The 18,999-nt window shown below is 45.0% G+C and overlaps 2 protein-coding genes across 2 annotated transcripts; one reads left to right on the forward strand and one right to left on the reverse strand.

Annotated features, from left to right (window-relative positions):
• Positions 1–6,486: 6,486 nt before the first annotated feature.
• On the reverse strand, positions 6,487–10,041 carry MYCFIDRAFT_190593 (uncharacterized protein; the record flags this gene model as incomplete). Its single annotated transcript, XM_007932458.1, has 3 exons — positions 6,487–6,630; positions 6,682–9,432; positions 10,039–10,041. The coding sequence occupies 3 exons, from the start codon at positions 10,039–10,041 to the stop codon at positions 6,487–6,489; spliced, it is 2,898 nt and encodes a 965-aa protein (XP_007930649.1).
• A 7,760-nt stretch (positions 10,042–17,801) lies between these two features.
• MYCFIDRAFT_51566 (uncharacterized protein) lies at positions 17,802–18,913 on the forward strand. Its single transcript, XM_007932382.1, has 3 exons — positions 17,802–18,013; positions 18,085–18,661; positions 18,719–18,913. The coding sequence occupies exons 1-3, from the start codon at positions 17,807–17,809 to the stop codon at positions 18,874–18,876; spliced, it is 942 nt and encodes a 313-aa protein (XP_007930573.1). The 5' UTR covers positions 17,802–17,806; the 3' UTR covers positions 18,877–18,913.
• The last annotated feature ends 86 nt before the right edge of the window (positions 18,914–18,999 follow it).

Consider the following 18,999-nt stretch of genomic DNA (forward strand, 5'->3'; position numbering starts at 1 on the left):
ATAGACAAGGGCGAAGCTTTAGCGGAGCGCCTGAGAGATAATGTCGCTAGGGTATAGGCTTTCCCTACAGAGGTAGTATGTCTAAGTCTATTATATCGATTACAACAATGTAGGCTTATGTCGGATCGCTTGACAATGTATAATCTAGCTCTAGATCTGAACATAAAAAATTTAAACATATGTATTAGACACAGGTAGTATAAAAGATACGGATTTAATTCTCGGTAAACTTTAACTCGAGTTTCCCTTTACCTCGTTTAACTACTCTCTTCTCGTTTGTTCGAGCAAATAAAGTATATAGAACTACCTAATAAAGAACACGCGCTTTACCTTTGCGATACGCTCTACAACCTCTACGTGTCTGCTTTCCTAGTCCGTACGGTTCTGCATTAATTCTAGCTAAGAAGGGCTACTAAAGCTAGAAGCTATCTAGGGTATTAAACCAACCTACCTACTAACGCCTATACACCTATACTACTCGCATAGCTTTACAAAACACCTTCCGCGACCCCGAGAACTCGATATAGCGGATAACTAGCGATAGTAGCGCTAGATTTAGCGCGGCGATAGCGCTCCTATATTACGCGTCGATCTAGCTAACGACGCCGACTATATACTAGATAAGATTAATAATGCCGACCGCTTCTATGTCTACGTCTAGTGCGAGTCCGCTCGTCGCGAGGTATAGTATATACGCTAGGAGCGCGGCCTAATATATGCGAATATCTATCGCCGCTTAAAGATATATCGCCGCGAATCTATTGCCTCTATTAGCCGCCGTCTATATACTTAATAGCAGCGACTCGAGGCCCTGTACTAGGTGCTATACGAGGAAGATAAGCTAGAGTTTCTATATAAGGCCCGAGACTCGGACGCTAAATCGGACGCTAAATCGGACGCTATAGAGGTTAAAGGCAGAAGAAGGGCCGTGTTTGTAGGGGATCGCGTCGCGCATATACATACGCATAGGCCGAGACACGGAAACATATAGTAGAGGATTAGAAGCCGCTAGAAGCTTGTTATTTCTTAGTCGCACATATAAACACACGCATATATATACTCTTTCTATTCTAGCGCTTAATTTAAGGCGCCGACAATACAATACGAACAACACCGAAAGCACTATAGCAGCCTCTAACGAGAACCTCGAGGTATAGAATATGCTCGGATCCGATATCTCTATCCGCATTAGTCGCATTAACCTACTAAAGAAGTACCCTATCGATATAGATATCTACTACGACGGTTTGCAGCGCCTAACGCGCGAGTCTCGCAATAAGTATATAGTGCTACGCCTCGAGTACTAGGAGCTGCTACAGCTTATCGCCGACATTAAGGTAGAGCGTCCTACTACTATAGACACTAAGCGTACCGTTGTTAACAATGTCCTTTAGCGCATCTTAAAGGACTTTGTTGAATTCAACGAGCGTACTAACAAGTAACTAAGCAAGTAACAGATCGATATGCTTTAAGAGCTAATCTTCGGGGATAACGGGGACATTACGCTCGTTAAGACTAACAACAAGGACTCTCTACTATCTAAGGCCGTCGCCTTAATAACTAGTATATATACCGAAGAAGATAGATATATAATATGCTAATATAGCACTAGGAGATCTCGGTTAACTCGCTCCGTCGTATTAACTTAGTATAACTATACCTATCTTCTACGGCTAGGTTATTAACAACGAGTCTTCTACTATATAGAAGGTGTTACGATCGACTACTAGTATAGATAAAGTCGATTTAGTAAAGGCTTAGTATCTAAATCCAGCCTAAGGCAGTATATTTCTATATAACAGTTGTTCCTTAACTATACTACGTCTAGAAAAGGTAAGACCCGCACTAAATGAATCGCAAGGTCGAGCTCTACGGCAGTATATAGAAAGGTAGATTAGTTAAAAAATGCGATTTTAGGTAGTTACCGCAGCAGCTAGTCGCTGTTCGACCCGCCTTCGGATTCGATATGTTTCTCGATAGCGCTACGTCGGATATATATGATTTTTAGATTACTGTATTCAGAATTGCGTGCGCTACAATCTCTACGTCTTAGATTATCGTATTTCGTATTGTACGTTGACTTTATCTTCTAGTAGAGGGCTGCATACCGAATTTGCGACAATTAGTCTTAGACCCGTAGGCGAAGAATTAGTCTCTATTGCTCCTATTAGCTGTTCTAAAAGTATAAATCTAACCCGAGAAGCCGCAAAGTCTAATTTAGTGTACGTAATCGCAAACTAATTCTTCGTCCACTAGTCTAATATTAAGGTAGGTAGGCCTTAAACTAAGAGTCTACTTTGTTCAAGCCGACCGACTTCGGTAGACGCCTAGCAACAACCCGAGTCTATTCTCTCTATAGCACTTTACGTAAACATAAAAGAAATCGTTCTACTTCTTACTCGTAGGATATATAACATTACTTAGCCCGCGATTTCGGGGCTATCTACCTAACTCTCTTATTAGATTCTTAGATCTCTCTTATATACTATTTAATATAGCTAGATCGTTAACAATAGGCGCTTAGAAAGACTTAATAACAATCCGAATCCTCGTAGCTAGAGGCGCTTACGCTAGAATTTCTTTTATAACGAACTTTCTCGATCTATATTTAGGACGACTACCTAGGAGTAGTTCTAAGAAGAAATAGCTATCTTTAGAAGCATTAAAAGGAGTTAACGTAGATATTTATCTTGTTAATAAACGCGATAGATTCTATAATAGCGATCGATCGATCGATATAAAGCCGGAAGGACCCTAACTAACTAATATTATATAAATAGTCTACCTAATCGGAAGTCCTCTAGCATTTGTATTACCTAAATATATAGAGAAAATTTAGTAGAGATTCGTAGAGATTCCCGCTCTATAGTACCTATTAGTACGAAGTAGCTAAGTAAGTCTAGAGCTTATTAATACGAAGTAGCGGGTAGCGCGAATCGAGGATAAGAATAACGATATTATCTCTAAATATAAGTATAATTACTTCGTTACAGCTACTAGTATCTAACGAGTATAGCCGGTTATACCTTAAGAATTAACCCGGAAGCGATATCTTAGGGAGACGGTAGAGTATACTTAGTCGATTAGGAATACTACGAAAGGTATTATTATAATTATTAGAGGTAGAGCGGTAGGCGTTAAGATAGTAGCTAAGATAAAGGTAGTCGAACTATCGATTAATAGTATTACTCTAGTACACTCGCGAGACTAACTGCTTTCTCCTAAACTACTTCTAGATAAAGTTAAGCAAAGTTCGCTAGACTACTTAACGAAAGTAGGAGTAGAAGTTATCCTAGGCAAAGGTCGGGTAACCTTAATATCTACTATAGAAGGCGACGATAGAAAGCTAGTTTAGACGCTTATACTCGGCGACGGAAGCTAACTTACAGCCTCGTATATAATTAGTGCTATCTCCTAGCAAATCCTATTAACGATATATCTACTAAAATCTTCCTTTAACGAATATAGCCCTATTAAAATTAACAATTAACTATAATTCTTACCTAACGACCTAAATAACAAATACTACTACGTAACCTAAGATATCTATAAATAGTCCGATATTAAGCGTTATAGAGCTACAATAGCTATAGGCGTCTAAGGCGTAGAAATTTAAAATAATTTATTAATATATTCCTAACTAAAGAGTAGATATAGAGAAAAACCTAACTTCTTAGCCTAGGGTACCTTATTACTACCTCCTATAATTACGTTAGTATACAGAAACGATACTATCGTTTATAATCCTATTAGAGGAACTGGATATAGCAATAAGGAAATAAAGATATATCTTAGAGATAATCTCTACTTTAGAGGTAAGTTATTAGAAGACTAACTATTAGAATTTAGATTTTTATAACAATTAATAGGCTATTAGGACTATATAGAACTCTTAGAAGACTAGAGTCTTGGCTCTCTATATATAGAAGAATATACTATTCGTTAGGTAGACGGTTACTAGAGCTCCTAAATATAAAAGAACGTAGGTAAGTTAGCTATCGTCGAGTACGTATAATAAAGACGAAGAGATCGCTTTTTAGTACTCTATACCTACGTAGACTCTATATTAGCCTTTATCGACTAGAATAAAGATATATTATCTAAACCCTATAAAAGAATTTAGATTTGCTTACTAATAGATATACTAGGAAATTTAGGAGAATAGAGCGTATAATATACTTATTATAGAGCTATTAATTTATAATAATCGATACTAGGAGAGCTAGCTATTAGTATCTCGTCTCTATTACGTCTAGAGATAGCGTATAAAATTATCCTCTCTAGAGAAGCCTTTATATTTAGCTATTAATCGTTTATAGCTACTAATTAGGCAGAAGTATAATAAGTTTCGATATATAGTATCCTAATACCTTACGAGGTCTTTACAATACCTAAAGACTTCTCTATAGCTACCTAAGTCGTATATATAACGTCTTATATACTAGATTCGGACGTAACGATAACTTAATTTTAGTTAAGGTATCCTATTCGTAGAAAGAGGGTTACTTACTCTCGCTAATATCTTTTTATAAAGGACTCTATATAATAGAAGTACTTAAAGCTAGTAGCCCTTTCGATAATAGTTTTAAGTATATCCGCCCTATAGATTTATACCTAAAAAGACTAGTTAAACCGATTTAAACGCTCTTTAAAAGAATTGCTTACTTATTAACTAGTCTCTTCGGCTACGCTATCCTAGCTACTACTAGTAAGAAGACTAAGAGGGCCTGTATTTCTAAGAAGTATCTACCGAGGATTAATAAACCTAAAAGGACGTCGATAATAATCGTAATATTCCCTAATCTAAGTATATCGCTACTAGGAATAAGACGCTCTAAGAAGAGTTAATATACCTCCCTCTACTATCTATTAGCCTATAAACAATAACGTAGAAGATATATAAACAAATAGTAACCCTAAATTAAAAGTAAATAGTAAGGACGTAAGGAATAGATAAAGCGGTAGTACTATCTAGGTCCTAACTATAAGGAAGTAAAAGCTACTCGCTAGAGCGGATAAGCGAGCTTTTACACTACTATAGCTAGTAACTAAAGCTATTTAATCTTTAGCTCTAGCCGGCTTAGAGATCGTCTTTATATATAATATAGACTAGTACCCTATCTTTCTATAACTACTTTCTAAAATATAGGCCTTAAAGCTAGCTTAGCTATACTAGGGAATAACTAATATATATTCTTTATCTCTTTAGTAAAGTAAGGAGAAAGAGAGACCGCTAGACGCCTACTACTAACGCTTACTCTTTAATTAATATAGTATCTTCTTATTCTATCTTCTGCTATATATCTATAGCTCCCTATAAGAATAGCGCTAGCTCGACTTAGTATAAATCTAAGTTCGATAGTTCCTTTATATCCTAGAAATAGTCTAAAAGGATTAAGACCGCTTTTAACTCTAGCGATATCGATACGCTTAGTATACGCGATTTAGTTCGTTCGATAGACTAACTATATTCCGATCGAAAATAAGCGGGATTTCGTCCTAAGTTGTAGAAATAGTAACTCGTTCGACGAGACGAATAAAGAGTATTTAAAATTTAATTTAAGCTAAATATATATATATATATATATATATATATATTAGCTAATATAAATCCGGTTTATATAGTATATAAATAGTATATAAATTTAAAACCTTTAAATATAGTATATATAATAACTTCCCTAAGATAGATATTTACTAAAAAGATCCCTTATTAATAAATATTACTAGCGAGTCGATATCGATCGCTAGCGTCTATTAAGTTCTACTAATCTCTAAGTAAATACGCTATAAAAGAAAAAAGAGAGAATATCGAATACCTAACCTAACCTAATCTAAAAAATCTATATCGCTAATCTAAACGTAGTACCTAAACTATCGTAACTAACCTATCTAATAAATATAATAACCTATAAACCTAACTAGTAGAATACTCCTTTAACCTACGCTATACTACTAAGACTCTTCCCCCTATAACGTATTATTTAATATACTACTATAAAAAGAACCTTGTTACTAAAGTAAGACTTTTAGAAAGGATATATATAGAGTTATACTACTTATAAAACGTATAAGGGCGAATATAATTACGTAGTATCGGCTCTTAGCTATCTTATTCGTTATAATATCGCGATCTAACTAGTATTATTAAATATATATAGTTATATTACTTATATATCCGAACCTCTTAGTAGTATTATTATATAAATCTAATAGCTTATAAGAAGAGCTATCTCTCTTAAGTAGTGCTTTAGGTACTGTCTATATCGTTATAAATATTAAACTCCGCGGCTTTAAATTCTAGTAAAAACTTCCTCGCTATATATAAAATATTCGAAGGGGTATATTACTATCGTACTATATAAGGTATATACAATTCGCTAGCTTATTGTTCCACATCATTCGACCTAACTTATCCCAGTCGTATTATCTGTACACAATTCCATTCCATTCCATTCGTGAGCTTTTCTTCCTTTTTCCTTATCCCTATAGAGCAAGACCAGTGCCGTCGCCAGTCCATCTGTACAAAGACAAGACCTCTCGCCTACGAAGCTGCTGCTCGCCAAAATCCTCTACAGCACGGCCACGAACCTGCATAAGAGCAGATCTCATGACTTTGCGGAAATTCCGCTGTGAGGGATGTCAGCACAGAGGTTTCAGATTGAATAGAGGGTGACTTGCCTGGTATTCTGTGTTGAGAGTTACGACACAAGCTTCATGTGCCCTCACGATGCTCTCGCAAGCTTTCACGACACTGGGGCTGGCTTCTGCTCCAAGCTTGTCGGCGATGAGCAGGAGGAGGAAACTTCCTTGAAGAAGATAAATTCCAAAGAAGAAGGGCATGAATGATATGTCGGGGTCGTAGTCGAGGATGTCGTTGATTGCCTCCGCAGCGGAGACAGCATGGCCCGTTGCTGAGATGAATGACTGCGATGAGATCCACAGGTCATTGTCATCTAGCAGGGATATTGGATCCCATTTGCCGTTGAGAAGAATGTGCAAGGTATGCATGAGATGCGTACCGTAGGCGACGACAATTCTTGTCTGCAGAACGGTCTCGGTGATGCGTTGCTGTCCAGAATTCGTCGTGCCGACCGATTGTGGGCTCGTACCGTCGATTCCTGTTCCATCTCCATTGCCAGCGTTCTCGGATGCTTGCTTCGACTCTGGCTTCTGCATATTGCGTGCCTCGAATTCTTCCAGACTCCGACCATACGCTTCGAGCTGTTTGGAGATTTCTGCAGCTTGATCATCCCAGTCGGAGCTGCTCTTGAACCGCAAGCCGAACCTTGGATGGTTTCTTGCTTGGTTGAGGTCCACAATTTCGCCGAGCATCGTCATGAGTGGCAGAAAGTATCCAAACAAGCTGTGTCCTGTACATTCGAAACCAGGCCCACGTCGCCTGAAGAATGTCGACTCTCCGTGGTTCTCGCCCGGGTAGGACTCGCCGGCTTGCCATACAGCCTCATTCGCGGGCTGCAGTAGACCCTCGCATTCTGCATCCAACAGGAAAAGTGGGCGATTATAGCACAGTGCCAGATGCCTATCCACGATGTACAGCAGCCACCAGATCCTTCTGCGCTCCTCTCGTTCCTCCTCTGAGATCAGTCCAGCTTGCGAACCGTGGCCTGTCCCATTCGAGTGGTTGCCATTGGATTCGCCTGTCGCCTCAGCTTCTGCTTCTGGACCATCCGGCGCGGACGGCTCCGGATTGGGCGGAAGTTCTCTTCCTAGCTTCAGCTCCCTTGCCAACGACCAAGCAGCATTCCACCACCTCAGGCTGGCGGCTTTATACTCGCTGGCGGATACCACGGTTGCCAGATGGATATATGTTGCCACGTCGTCAAGCGCACCGCTCGCACCCGGGTTTCCACTTTCCATATCGTGTGCGTGCATTGCCACACCGAAGCCACCAAGTGCAACGCCATTGATGACTGTGTTGCCACCGTATAGCTGTCGTCCGTCGAGTGGATTGTGTATGAGTGGCTTGAGCAGGCCCACAGTGAGCTCCAGCAGTTTCTGACAGATCTTCCCTCGTGCCGATGGCGCAGAAGTCAGAAATGCCGACTCACTGGTCTGTGCAGCAATCCAAAGCATACTTGCGAGCAGAGCAGGACTGCATGTTCGCGGGTTGTTCTGACGCAAGAACGATCTTTTGCGGAAGATGTAACCAAGTACGTAAGGCGATTGTGGCTGCATGAAAGCCTGTGAGGTGCTGCTGAAGTAGAGCTCGAGTAGATCGCAAGCCAGGCCAGCCGGGATAATGGGAGAGATGTGGGATAGCAGAGGCCGCAAGACAGGATAACGCAGCGTCTGGTTCGAAGGTGCATTCTGCAAGTGCGGATACAACGCTGCTGATGGCGACGGTAATGACAGCCAGCCAGGAGACCCAGCGACTGGCGACTGGCGGAAGAAGCTTGCAGACAACGGCGATCCGTTCATGCCAGGATAGCCGTGAGGGCCCAAGCCGTTCTGACTGTTGGGCGAAGGGTCCCCATACGGACTGTCGCCGTACCCGGTGACGGTGCCTCCCTGTATCATCGACTGCGGCATGGGCGTGGGTCCTGAATGCAGTATGTTCGCGCCCGCCCCGGGATGCAGCACACTGCGATGGTAGTCGTCGATGCTGCCATAATCACCCATAGCAACGGACATGTTCCGTGAGTGCATAGGGGCTGCAGGGGCGCCAGGAGCAGGAAGACTGGCAGCTGGAGTGTGAAGGTCCAAAGGCATCGGCCGCTGATGAATCCCGGACATGTGATGCGAGTCGTGCATGCCGTGGCCAGTGACGATGCCGCCTGATGGTTCCAGAACTGGGCGATTCACAGCGAGATGTCCATTTGCACGCTGACTCGTCATGCTATTCGATCGCGGTGGTGGCAGCGAGGGTGGATAGAAGTCAAGACTCGATCTCTTACGCTTCAAGCTCTTCTCCTCCAGCTTCGGCTCGACTGCGCCGGCATCTGCAGAGTCTCCGTCTCCATTGCCGGAGTTGGGGCTGTGGTACTTGGCGTCAGCCTGTGCGGCGGCAGCTGCTTGTGCTGCAGCAATGTCTTTGCGCGAAGCTTTGCCTCTCTTCTTCCGTTCGCGGGCATACTCGCAGGACAGGCCGAATTCCACACAGTGCGCACACGGGTGTTGTCCATCGCATTTGGTCCGCAACTGATTGCACTGGTCGCAGGCTCTGCTAATCCTGCGGCGGACTGGCTGTCCATTGGCCGTCTTCCCGCCCTTGACCGAGCCATTCGCTGCACTGGGGTTATCCTCGGCCTCTGCGTCGGCCTCCTCTGACGCCTCCATGCTTCCATTGCTGTAGCCATGTCTGTGTTTCCGTGCAGGTCTTGTGCCGTTCGACTGCGGAGCTTGCTGTCGTTGCATCGCGTACTGAGGGCTCTCCGCCCGCGTATGCAGCGCGCTGGGGGACATTTGATTCTGCGTGAGCACGTTGCCACTCCCCAAGTCGGGCGAGCAATGCTGCTGCAGGCTGGCAGAGATCATGTTCGCGCGGTCGGCTGGTCTTGGGGGTGGTCACCGGCGTGGCTCGCGCTGGTCGTGGTGCGTCGGAGCATGCATAGACCAGCTCCAATGCAAATGCCCATAGAGCATCGTCGTGGTAGGAGGCCGGGAGGGACGAGGCGAGGCGAGGGAGGATGCGAGGTGCGAGGTGCGAAAAGGACAGTGTCGGGCTTGCCAGCGCAGGAACTGTTCCTTGGACCAGCACCCTGGCCCGGCCTGGGCAATCGAAGCTGAAGCTCCTCTCCGCTCTTCGCCCCGCCCCCGCGAATAGAACGGGTATGCAGTCGGCCATACCGTATGCGGCATGAGGATGGAATGTGTGGATGCACGCGCCGGGGTGGCACGGTGCTTGTCTGCACGAGGGGCGTTGGATTCCACGCGACCGACAGGCACGCCACCTGCTCCCGCCCTGTCACGTTGGTGGTGCAGATGCAACCTCGCATGCATCCAGCATCATGCACGGAGTATATCCGGGGTTGCGTCAGCCCACTTCACCCCTCGCCTGCGCTCGGGGGATTAAGCCATACGCAAAATCGGGATTTGTTAGTAGGCCACACGCAAAACTCGATCAAACGTACATTATAACGCATATATAATAGGAAGCTAAGTGTAAGTGCGATTACAGTTAAGAAGCAGTAGATTTCTAGTATATTAACGACTAAATTGCGACGGTATATAGTTACGTATATAGTTAAAATAGACCTATACTCGGCCTCCGCGTATACCTCGTATTAACTATATAGTTAATTACCTTATAAGTCGGCCTATATATCTATTATATAATTGCTATCTCTTCTTATTAGCTAAATAGCTAACTACTATATCTACTATCTACCTCTTTAAGCTTAATAGGGTTGCTCTTGCTACTAGCAATTACAATAGCGCCTCTATAACAGTTAGACTTCTTCGGAGCTTCGTAGAAATAGCGCTTACTTTATATAGACTCGTAGCAGCGGCGAGGAGGTACTAAATAAGGCTAAATTATAGTATATACTATATCTTCGTTAAGTAGCGCCTCGTCTTATTATAGCTAGTCTAATCGTATATTAGGCTCTTATACGAATAGGCTATTTAGTCGTCGCCTTAGCTTAACGGTCTATACTAGAATATCGCCTTCTTCGTAGTTATAAGTATAAGTCGGTAGTTCTAGTATCCTTATCGGACTCTATATATATACTATATCGCCGCCCTTAGTAGAGTAAGTAGAGCGCCTATAGAAGTAGATATCCTTAGTATATAGATCGCTAGTCTTCTTTAATATAAGGTTATTATCTAAAGTAAGAAGTCGCTTATCGAAGACTTATCGTAGCGGCTTATCGATAGCCTATAATTTAACGTCTATCTACTTAGTCTTGCTATTATTATTAAATACGACTCGGAATACCTTACTATACTTAAGTCGATAGGTGCGTGCCTTATTATATACACTCTATGCCTCTTAGAGCATCTTCCGGCGGTTGTTATTAGCTAGGTCCTTATCTTATTATATAAGTTATAACCGTAATTTATCTGCCTCGATAGTACCTACTCTTATAAGCCGATTAGGTTGCTCCTTCTAGCGCTTCTTTGTATACTTAACTAGACTCGTAGACTAGTATTTACGCTTATATTCCTCGCCTTTGCAAATAGCGGCGCTAACTAATATCTTATAGGCTCTTTTAGCGTCCTTTATAGGCGACGAGGAAAAGGGGTTAAATATTAATAATAGGTCGATACCTTCTAGAGCTAGTTTTAGATAATAACGTCGGAAGCTCTTACGAGCTTGTATAGCCTTACGAGACGCTCTAATCTTCCGAGGGCTCGTTATCGTAGTAAGAAGCTAGTCCGGCAACTCGGGGATAGGCATCTGCCGCGGTAGTAGTAGTAACGATAGTATACCCTAAGTAATTACGTTTTTAAGGTCCTATAAGTAAGAGCGATTATTAGCGAGATACTAGCTATTAGGATCGATAATAGTAGGCTCTACTAAACGCTCTTACTTAACCGACGCTAAGTACTCCTACTAAGCGGCCTCCGCTATTACTAGAGATTCCTCGTATTAGGCTTCTTCCTATTAGAGCTTACTCTCGATTGCTTACTAGTTCTAGTTATAGTTAGTAGCCCTATACTAATCTCGAATATGCTTATAAGGGACCTCCCTATCTACTAGGAATATGCCTGTCTTACGAAACGCCGCCCTTATATTATACCTCGTAAAAGTCTTTACCCGGATAGCTAAGAGCGCCTATATAAACTTAGGTATACTAAATTTACTAACACTACGATATACAGCTTCTAAGACCGCTTGTCTATGCCTTAACTTATATACCTAGAATAGTATAACGTTAAGGGGTTATATAAAGTGCGAAGTATATAGTTATAGGCCCTATAATTAAATCTTATAGCGCTTTACAAAGGCAGCGAATTCTTTAAAGCAGTAGGAGCCGTAATTGTCGTATAATAGTACTCTCTACTTATTCGGATTATTAGGTCTCGTCTTCCGTTTAAACTAGCGGATATAGTATATAGCAGTATCGTCTGTTATATAGCTAGAGTCGTTAATAGTAATTAGGAAGTTATCTTTGCCTATTATTATTAGTAGGTAACGTTGTTCTTGCCTAAGGTAATAGCAATAGACTAACCTTCTTTAGGGACCTAACGCTCTTAAACTATTACTACTTTAATAATTAACTAATAGTCTATTACCTTACTATAGGTATTAACGCTCTTAACGATAGTAATATGCGTCCGGTTACTATTACACTCGGTCTACGCGCGCCGCTTCGTATCTATTATAACGACGTACTCGTTACTACTAATACCGACTCGAAATCCGGTCTCGTCGAAATTCTATATATTCCGCGGCTTTATATTTAGTCGCTTTAGTATCGCCTTAAACCTATTAAACTAGCTCTTTATAGTAGAAGGGTCGTACGCCTCCTTACGCTATACCTTAATAGGTAGACCCCGTAGTAGTTCGGTTTGCGAACTATAGAACGTATATAGTTTAGTTTCTTAGCGGTATCCCTCCGGTTTAGTTCCGGTTTGGTTTTTTACCCCGCTAGTCTAAGCTAGTTTCCGAGAAAATCCGACTAAACTGCGACGATATGCGACGATATACGACGACCTCGGATTTAGTCCCGGACGCGATAGGGGCTCTATATTGTATACGCTACACGATTGCATCTATGTTTCGGGCTATTTAGACGTGTTTTAGGATAGGTTTTTGTCCGTAGCTAGCACGTAGCCGGCAAACCGGTCCGTATACCGGTTGCTTAGCAAACTAAACTAAACTAAACTAGAATTTCGGCTTAGCAAACTAAACTAACCTAACCCGGACTACTACGGGGTCTATTAATAGGTTTAGACTTAACCTTGCTAAGTCTATAGCGACTAAGAAAGCGGTCCGCCTAATCTACGCTAAATAGTACGATTATATCCTTCGGTACCCCTTCTAGCAGTATACTAACTATTATTTCTATCGCTATAATAGCGACTAACGCTACTAGTAAGAATATACCTATCTCGTCCCTTTCTTAATAATAATCCGCTAGCGCTAGTTCCTAAGATCTATCTAGCTTAGTATTTGTTATATTACGCGATATTAGCGATCTACGACCTCTTAACCGCTAGTAAACACGATAATATAGGTCCGCTGCCTTCTTACTCTTATAAAGCGCTCGAAGGCTAACTTTTAACGATTTAGCCTCTAATTCGCGGTACTTCGAAACTACTCGATCTACTACTCTCTCTACCCTCTCTATCTCTATTAATCGCTCGGCGCGTATCCTTTTAATAACCTTTCCGACCTTCTTACGCTCTATACCGATAAACAGGTGCTATATATATACTAGAAGAAAGAGAATACGAAGAATACGCGTTTAGAATAAGGTAGACGCGCCTACTAAGGAGGCTAAGGAAGATTATATAAGAAACAGCGGTAGCGAGGTCTACGGTTACTATATACTCGGATAACCTCGCTAATATAATATTTAGACTAGCGGTTCGATACTTTATATACCTAGATATCTATATAGGACTAGAAGGTGCGACTATATCGAGTTTTACGTGTAGCCTACTAACAAATCGCGATTTTGCGTATAGCTTAAACCCCCGCGACCGCGGGGTAAAGTGTGACTAACGAAACCCCAGATACCTCTTCTCTTCGCACCCCGAACCGATTCGTGCAATTTCCTGCCGCGCTGCATGATTATTATTGTCCTCCGGGAGGTCACGAGCGCCAAGGCGTATGGGTTCTATTCCAGAAGAACCTTAAACACACGACCTCATGCCTGCTGGCGAGGCTGGACGGCGTCGGCATTATTATTGTACGACGACCCAATAATCAACCCCCCCCCCGGTCAGAACCCCGCTTATACCGAGGAATATTCTAAGAACCCGTCTTCGGCCTCGCCCTCAGATTCTCATAAAACGCCACCCGATTCCGCCTCTCCCGAAAACCGTCATCCCCTTCACCTTCCGGCAGAACTTTTGCATCAAAAGTCACAGCATAAGCCGCACGTTTGAGGTTCAGGTACGCTCCCTCCTGCGCAGCCTCGGCGAGACGTCTTTGTCGGAGAGCTTCGCGCTGCGCTTGCCATGCCGGTGACTTTCTCCATGCGTGCACACGGTCTTGCCACGCTTGGGGATCGGAGGGGGCGATTGTTGGAGTCGACGGTGGAGATTTGGAAGTCCATGACTCGGGAACACCGGGGAAAGGCGATGCGGGTAAAGGCTGAGGCTTGTCGTGCTGAGATTCGTTGGCCAACACTGCGTCGATACTTTTTAGCTGAGCCTTGGCCGACGGCGCCCTTTCCGCTGCAGTTTCGAGGGCGATGGCCGGAACATCACCCTCGGTCTCGGATGCGATGCCATCTGTTGCGGTGGTGAGCTGGAGCTTGAGCGCTTCGATCTCCTTGTCTTTTTCTTCCAACGTCGTCTTGAATTCGGAAACATGCTGCTCCATCCAGACGTGGACATCTGACTGGCTTTGTGCGATCCTATCTTGTTGCTCCTCGATGTCGGACTGGCTTTGCGCCAATTTATCTCGTTGCTCCTGGACGTCGATCTTGTACTGCCTCTCTTGCTTTCTCAAGCTTGCAGATACCTCTTGGAGCTCGTCCTCTAGATCGGTAATTATCTGGCATTTCTCCTCGATTTCGCGCTTACGCTCATCAATGTTGTCATGTAACTCTTGGTTCATCCCTCTGTACGTGGCAATCGCCTTTCTCTGCGCCTCATCCACCATCTTATCGTCTGCGGCCTTCTTCTCCAGACCAGCGTTCTTGTCTCTGAGCTCCGAGCCCTCATCTTCCAGACACTGGACCCTGTCTTGTAACTCGTCGAAGTAACTGTTGAATTTGACAAATTTCTCCTGCTGGCTCTCAACCTGCTTCTTCATCTTTTCACAAGCGGCCTTGTATTTTCGACTTTTTTCGGTCTGTCTATCAATCTCCTCGTTGGCAACCGAGAGATTCTGTTGCGAAATTGTGAGCTGCAACTGTATATATTCGATGTTCTCCGGGGGCAATTGGGCCACAAATTTGTCCTTCAATTCTTCAACCAGTTGCAATGCTGCGTCACGTTGCTCTAACGCCGCGTCACGTTCGTGTTGGTGATCGCGAGCCATCGCCATATACATCTGCATTCGACAATCGAGATCCTGTGGTGGAGATGTGCTGTCCGAGGACAAGAAGGCGAGGCGCTCTTCCTCGAGTGCCTTTACTCTCGCATCCGCCTCTGCTTGTAGACCGAGGCGACGACGCTCGTTGACCTTAGACGCCATGATCTGTGGATCTTCACCGATGAAGTCGGCGGTGCGTTGGCCATCCGGCTGGACATCGTGAGCACCGGTCTGTGTTTGGGCACGCTCCAGATCTTTGCCCTCATCTTCCTCGCGGCTTGCTCGAGATAGATGCTTGCCATCACCGGAGGACTGCACCCTATCTCCGAGCTTCGGAGCTGGAACTTTCGTGGGATATTTCAACGCATACAGAGGAGTCTTGCCTTTCTTATCCGTCAAAGCACTGTCACTGGGCTGAGGCAGTGTCTCAGACGGATCATCCGCAAATCTCGGATAGTATTCAAGAGGATCAAGAGGACTGTCATCGGGCTCTTCTGGTACTGACTCCAACCCGGTAAAGTTCGTTCGCACTGGACTCAAAGGTGGGTCTGGGACCACGGACTCTGCAGGTACCGCAAGAGTAGCTCCAACTTGCGCTAAGGGGGTAGGATCACCCAGGCCTTGCTCTGATGTCGAAGTTTCTGAGTCGCTGTTGACATCGGGCTCAATGATTGCGGGGGTGGAAGGCCCTATCGTATCTAGACGATCGAGTTGATTGTCCTCTTCGTCGACACTTTGTTCGTCTTCGTCGTCTCCATCCTCGACCGAACGCGTATCATCGTCATCATCGGAATCAGAATCGTCCGAGAAGGCTGAAGATGGTGCATCGGAGTCGATCTCGTCACCTTGGGAAGTCTCATATTCTGTATTGTGGTGCGATTCTGCAGCTACGGATCTCGCCCGTCTGCTGAGCCTAGCTTCCTCCGCAGCAGCCTGCTGTGCTGCCTGGTCACGAAAATATGGCCACCGAGGAGTAGCTATGGCATCATTAGTAAACCTCACTGCACTCCTAGGACGAAACCTGCGATCGTATCCTCGCTCCCTCTCTATCCTCAACCGTCGAGCTGTCCTTGGCGTAAAGTCAGGCTCGACTTCAGTGATGGCTACTTGATCCTCTGGCGTTCTCGGCCTGTCTTCTTCTGGCACAGGATCGACTTGGCTGTCTAAGGGCTGAGCGGCAGAACCACGACGCCGATAATCAGCTTCGCTAGCAGGGTTGGCGTTGACAAAGGGATTGTATGCCCGCTGGGCTTCGGACAAAGGCCCTGGGGGTCGGTTTGCAACCAATGGCCCCATTTCCGGATTGAGCTCCTCGTAATCAGAGCTGGCATTGCTGTCTCCATCGTCGGAACCTGCATCATACTCTTCTCCGTCATCATCTTGCATTTCAACACTTTCAGCTGATGCAGAGTCCTGCTGCGTCAACTCCTCCATCTCCTCTTCTTGTACATTGCGGTCATCCGCTGGTCGAGCTTCTCCATCTATGTGCTTGTCGCTCGCTTTCTCGTGCTGACGAGTTTCGTCATTCGCTGAAGTTTTTGGTAGCGTATCCATCTTTTGTATAGTGTATAGTATTGAACACAAATTGGTGTATAAAATCGAGGACCTGCCTCTCGCTCAAACGGTTGTCGTGAAACGTATGGTAGGAGATGCAGGAGAACTTTGCAGAAGAGAGATTGACTGCTCCCCGAACATATTGCTGCGAGGCGTCGTCGAGGTGGGAGGCAAATCTCTTCCTTTGTTCCAGACATCGCGAAGCATGGACAATGAGGCCATTCTTTCACGCTACAGCCTCGTGATATCAGCAATTTCCTGGTTGGTTGTCATTTGGCTCCGAAAACAAAGACTTTGCCGTAGGTCGGAGATTGAAATTGTCGAATACATCGCATTGTGAGAACATGCGCCAAGAATAGATCAGTGGGATGTTCGAATTCGTGCACGCTGTCGTCAATGTGTGCAATCATTTTCGCGAGAGGAAGTTGCACATGCACTGCTGTACTCACATAGCCGTGGGCTCGGCGTAGCTTGAAAGCCTACACAGTTTACAGCTCACTTCGCATATACCGCCTGAGAAGACATTTTGTTGATGGCCGCAAGCAGCCATGTGGTATTTTGGAGTCTAATGCTCTTTCTGATCTTTGGAATATCTCCGTATCGAATTCATCGCCTACTGCATATTTTCTTCGGACGGGCGATCTCTTAGCTAAACAGCATGCGCAATTACACAGTGAAGGGTGCTGTTTGAGCATGCAAGTATTGCGGCGGGAATATCGGCAGCTTCATGGCATTCGGGCTTCGTGCAGGTGAACCATTGGAGGGTCATTGAATGTTGATGTCCGTCATAAAGTATCCGGGATAGCATCGACAGAGCGAATGTCCCGCGTAGCATTTGGCGGCTCACAAACGCGTGGACACGGTATGCTGGATGAAGAAGAGGATCATAGCGTGCAGGACATATTATTCTCGAAGGAAAAGAGTACCATAGCGTGCACAGAGAAGAGGACGAGACGCTGTTCATGATGAGACGGTTATCGACTTGGCAGAAACAACGCCTTCCCCCACCCGGCCACGCGCAAGGATCTTCGGCCCGGTCAACCGAACCTCCTTCCGACATCAACATCTCTCCAACACCTTTGTAAGTTAATCCTAAACTCACAACCAAACATTCCTCCCAAACCCCTAACCAAAATGTCCCTCACAATCTTCCTCCGCCAAAAAGCCCCCGAAATAACAGCAACAGCCTGCCTCGTCGCCTACGCCGTCCTAAAAAACAAACTCACCCCGGGCGGCGTATTCGCAGGAATCATAACCGCCGCAATCCACATGCTACACCCATGGCCCGCATTCTTCTGGCTATTGATGGTATTCTTCCTATTCGGAACATTCGTGACCAAGGTAAAATCCTCAAACTCAAACCCCATGTCGGAGGCGTTCATATACTGAAAAAGAAAAAAAAACACGTCCAGATCGGCCACTCCTCCAAATCCCACCTGACCCAATCCTCCACCGGCGGAACCGGAGGCGAAGGAGCTCGCAAAGCAATCCAAGTCTGGTCGAATTCCGGCTGGGCAAGTCTTCTGATCTTGATCCACGCCTATCTCTTACACACCCAACCCTTCATCTCCTCGCACATCGCGGTGTCCCCAGGCCCGAATTTTCCAAAACTACTTCGATTCCTGCCGATGGGAATCATCGCACAATATGCAGCAGTGGCTGCGGATACGTTCGCATCGGAACTTGGGATTTTGTCGAAAGAGGAGCCGTTTATGATCACGGCGCCGTGGAAGAAGGTGGCGAGGGGGACGAATGGAGGGGTGACGGTTGATGGGTTGAAGTACAGTTTGGTTGGGAGTGGGTTGTTGACGTTTGTGGCGGGTGTGGGGCTTTTCTTTGGGGCTCCGAAGGTTGCGATGGATGCGAAGGTTTCTGGGGTTTTGGTGATGGCTGGGTTGGCTGGGAGTGTGATTGATTCTGTGCTTGGAGCTTTATTACAGGTGACTGTGACGGACAAGGGGACAGGAAAGGTCATTGAAGGTGCTGGTGGTATGTCGGTTCTCGAAGTGCAAGTGATGGAGCAGCCTCACTAATGAACGTGTCTAGGTCAACGCGTCAAGGTATTGCCGGATGGAAGTAGGGTACAGATTGGGAGAGATCTCTTGACCAACAACGGGGTCAATTTTGTGATGGCTTGTTCCGCCAGCATTCTAGCTATGGGGACGGCCTATTTGCTGGATCTGCAATTCCAGGCTGTCCGCTGAACCACAGGTAGTGGCTCCACCCTGCTGTGCAACTTGGCACCTGCTCAATGTTCCCCTTGAACTCCATGCGCTTTCCCGTGGACACTTGTCATGAATCAATGACTATTCCCTCCCTGCTGGTGA

This window comes from Pseudocercospora fijiensis (genome assembly GCF_000340215.1).
Source record: "Pseudocercospora fijiensis CIRAD86 unplaced genomic scaffold MYCFIscaffold_9, whole genome shotgun sequence".
NCBI classification, from domain to species: Eukaryota; Fungi; Ascomycota; class Dothideomycetes; order Mycosphaerellales; family Mycosphaerellaceae; genus Pseudocercospora; species Pseudocercospora fijiensis.

Coding starts and splice junctions, on each gene's coding strand:
- MYCFIDRAFT_51566 (XM_007932382.1), top strand. CDS start 17,807: ATGTCCCTCACAATCTTCCTCCGCCAAAAAGCCCCCGAAATAACAGCA. Junction 18,014..18,084: donor TCGGAACATTCGTGACCAAG/GTAAAATCCTCA, acceptor AAACACGTCCAG/ATCGGCCACTCCTCCAAATC. Junction 18,662..18,718: donor GGTCATTGAAGGTGCTGGTG/GTATGTCGGTTC, acceptor GAACGTGTCTAG/GTCAACGCGTCAAGGTATTG.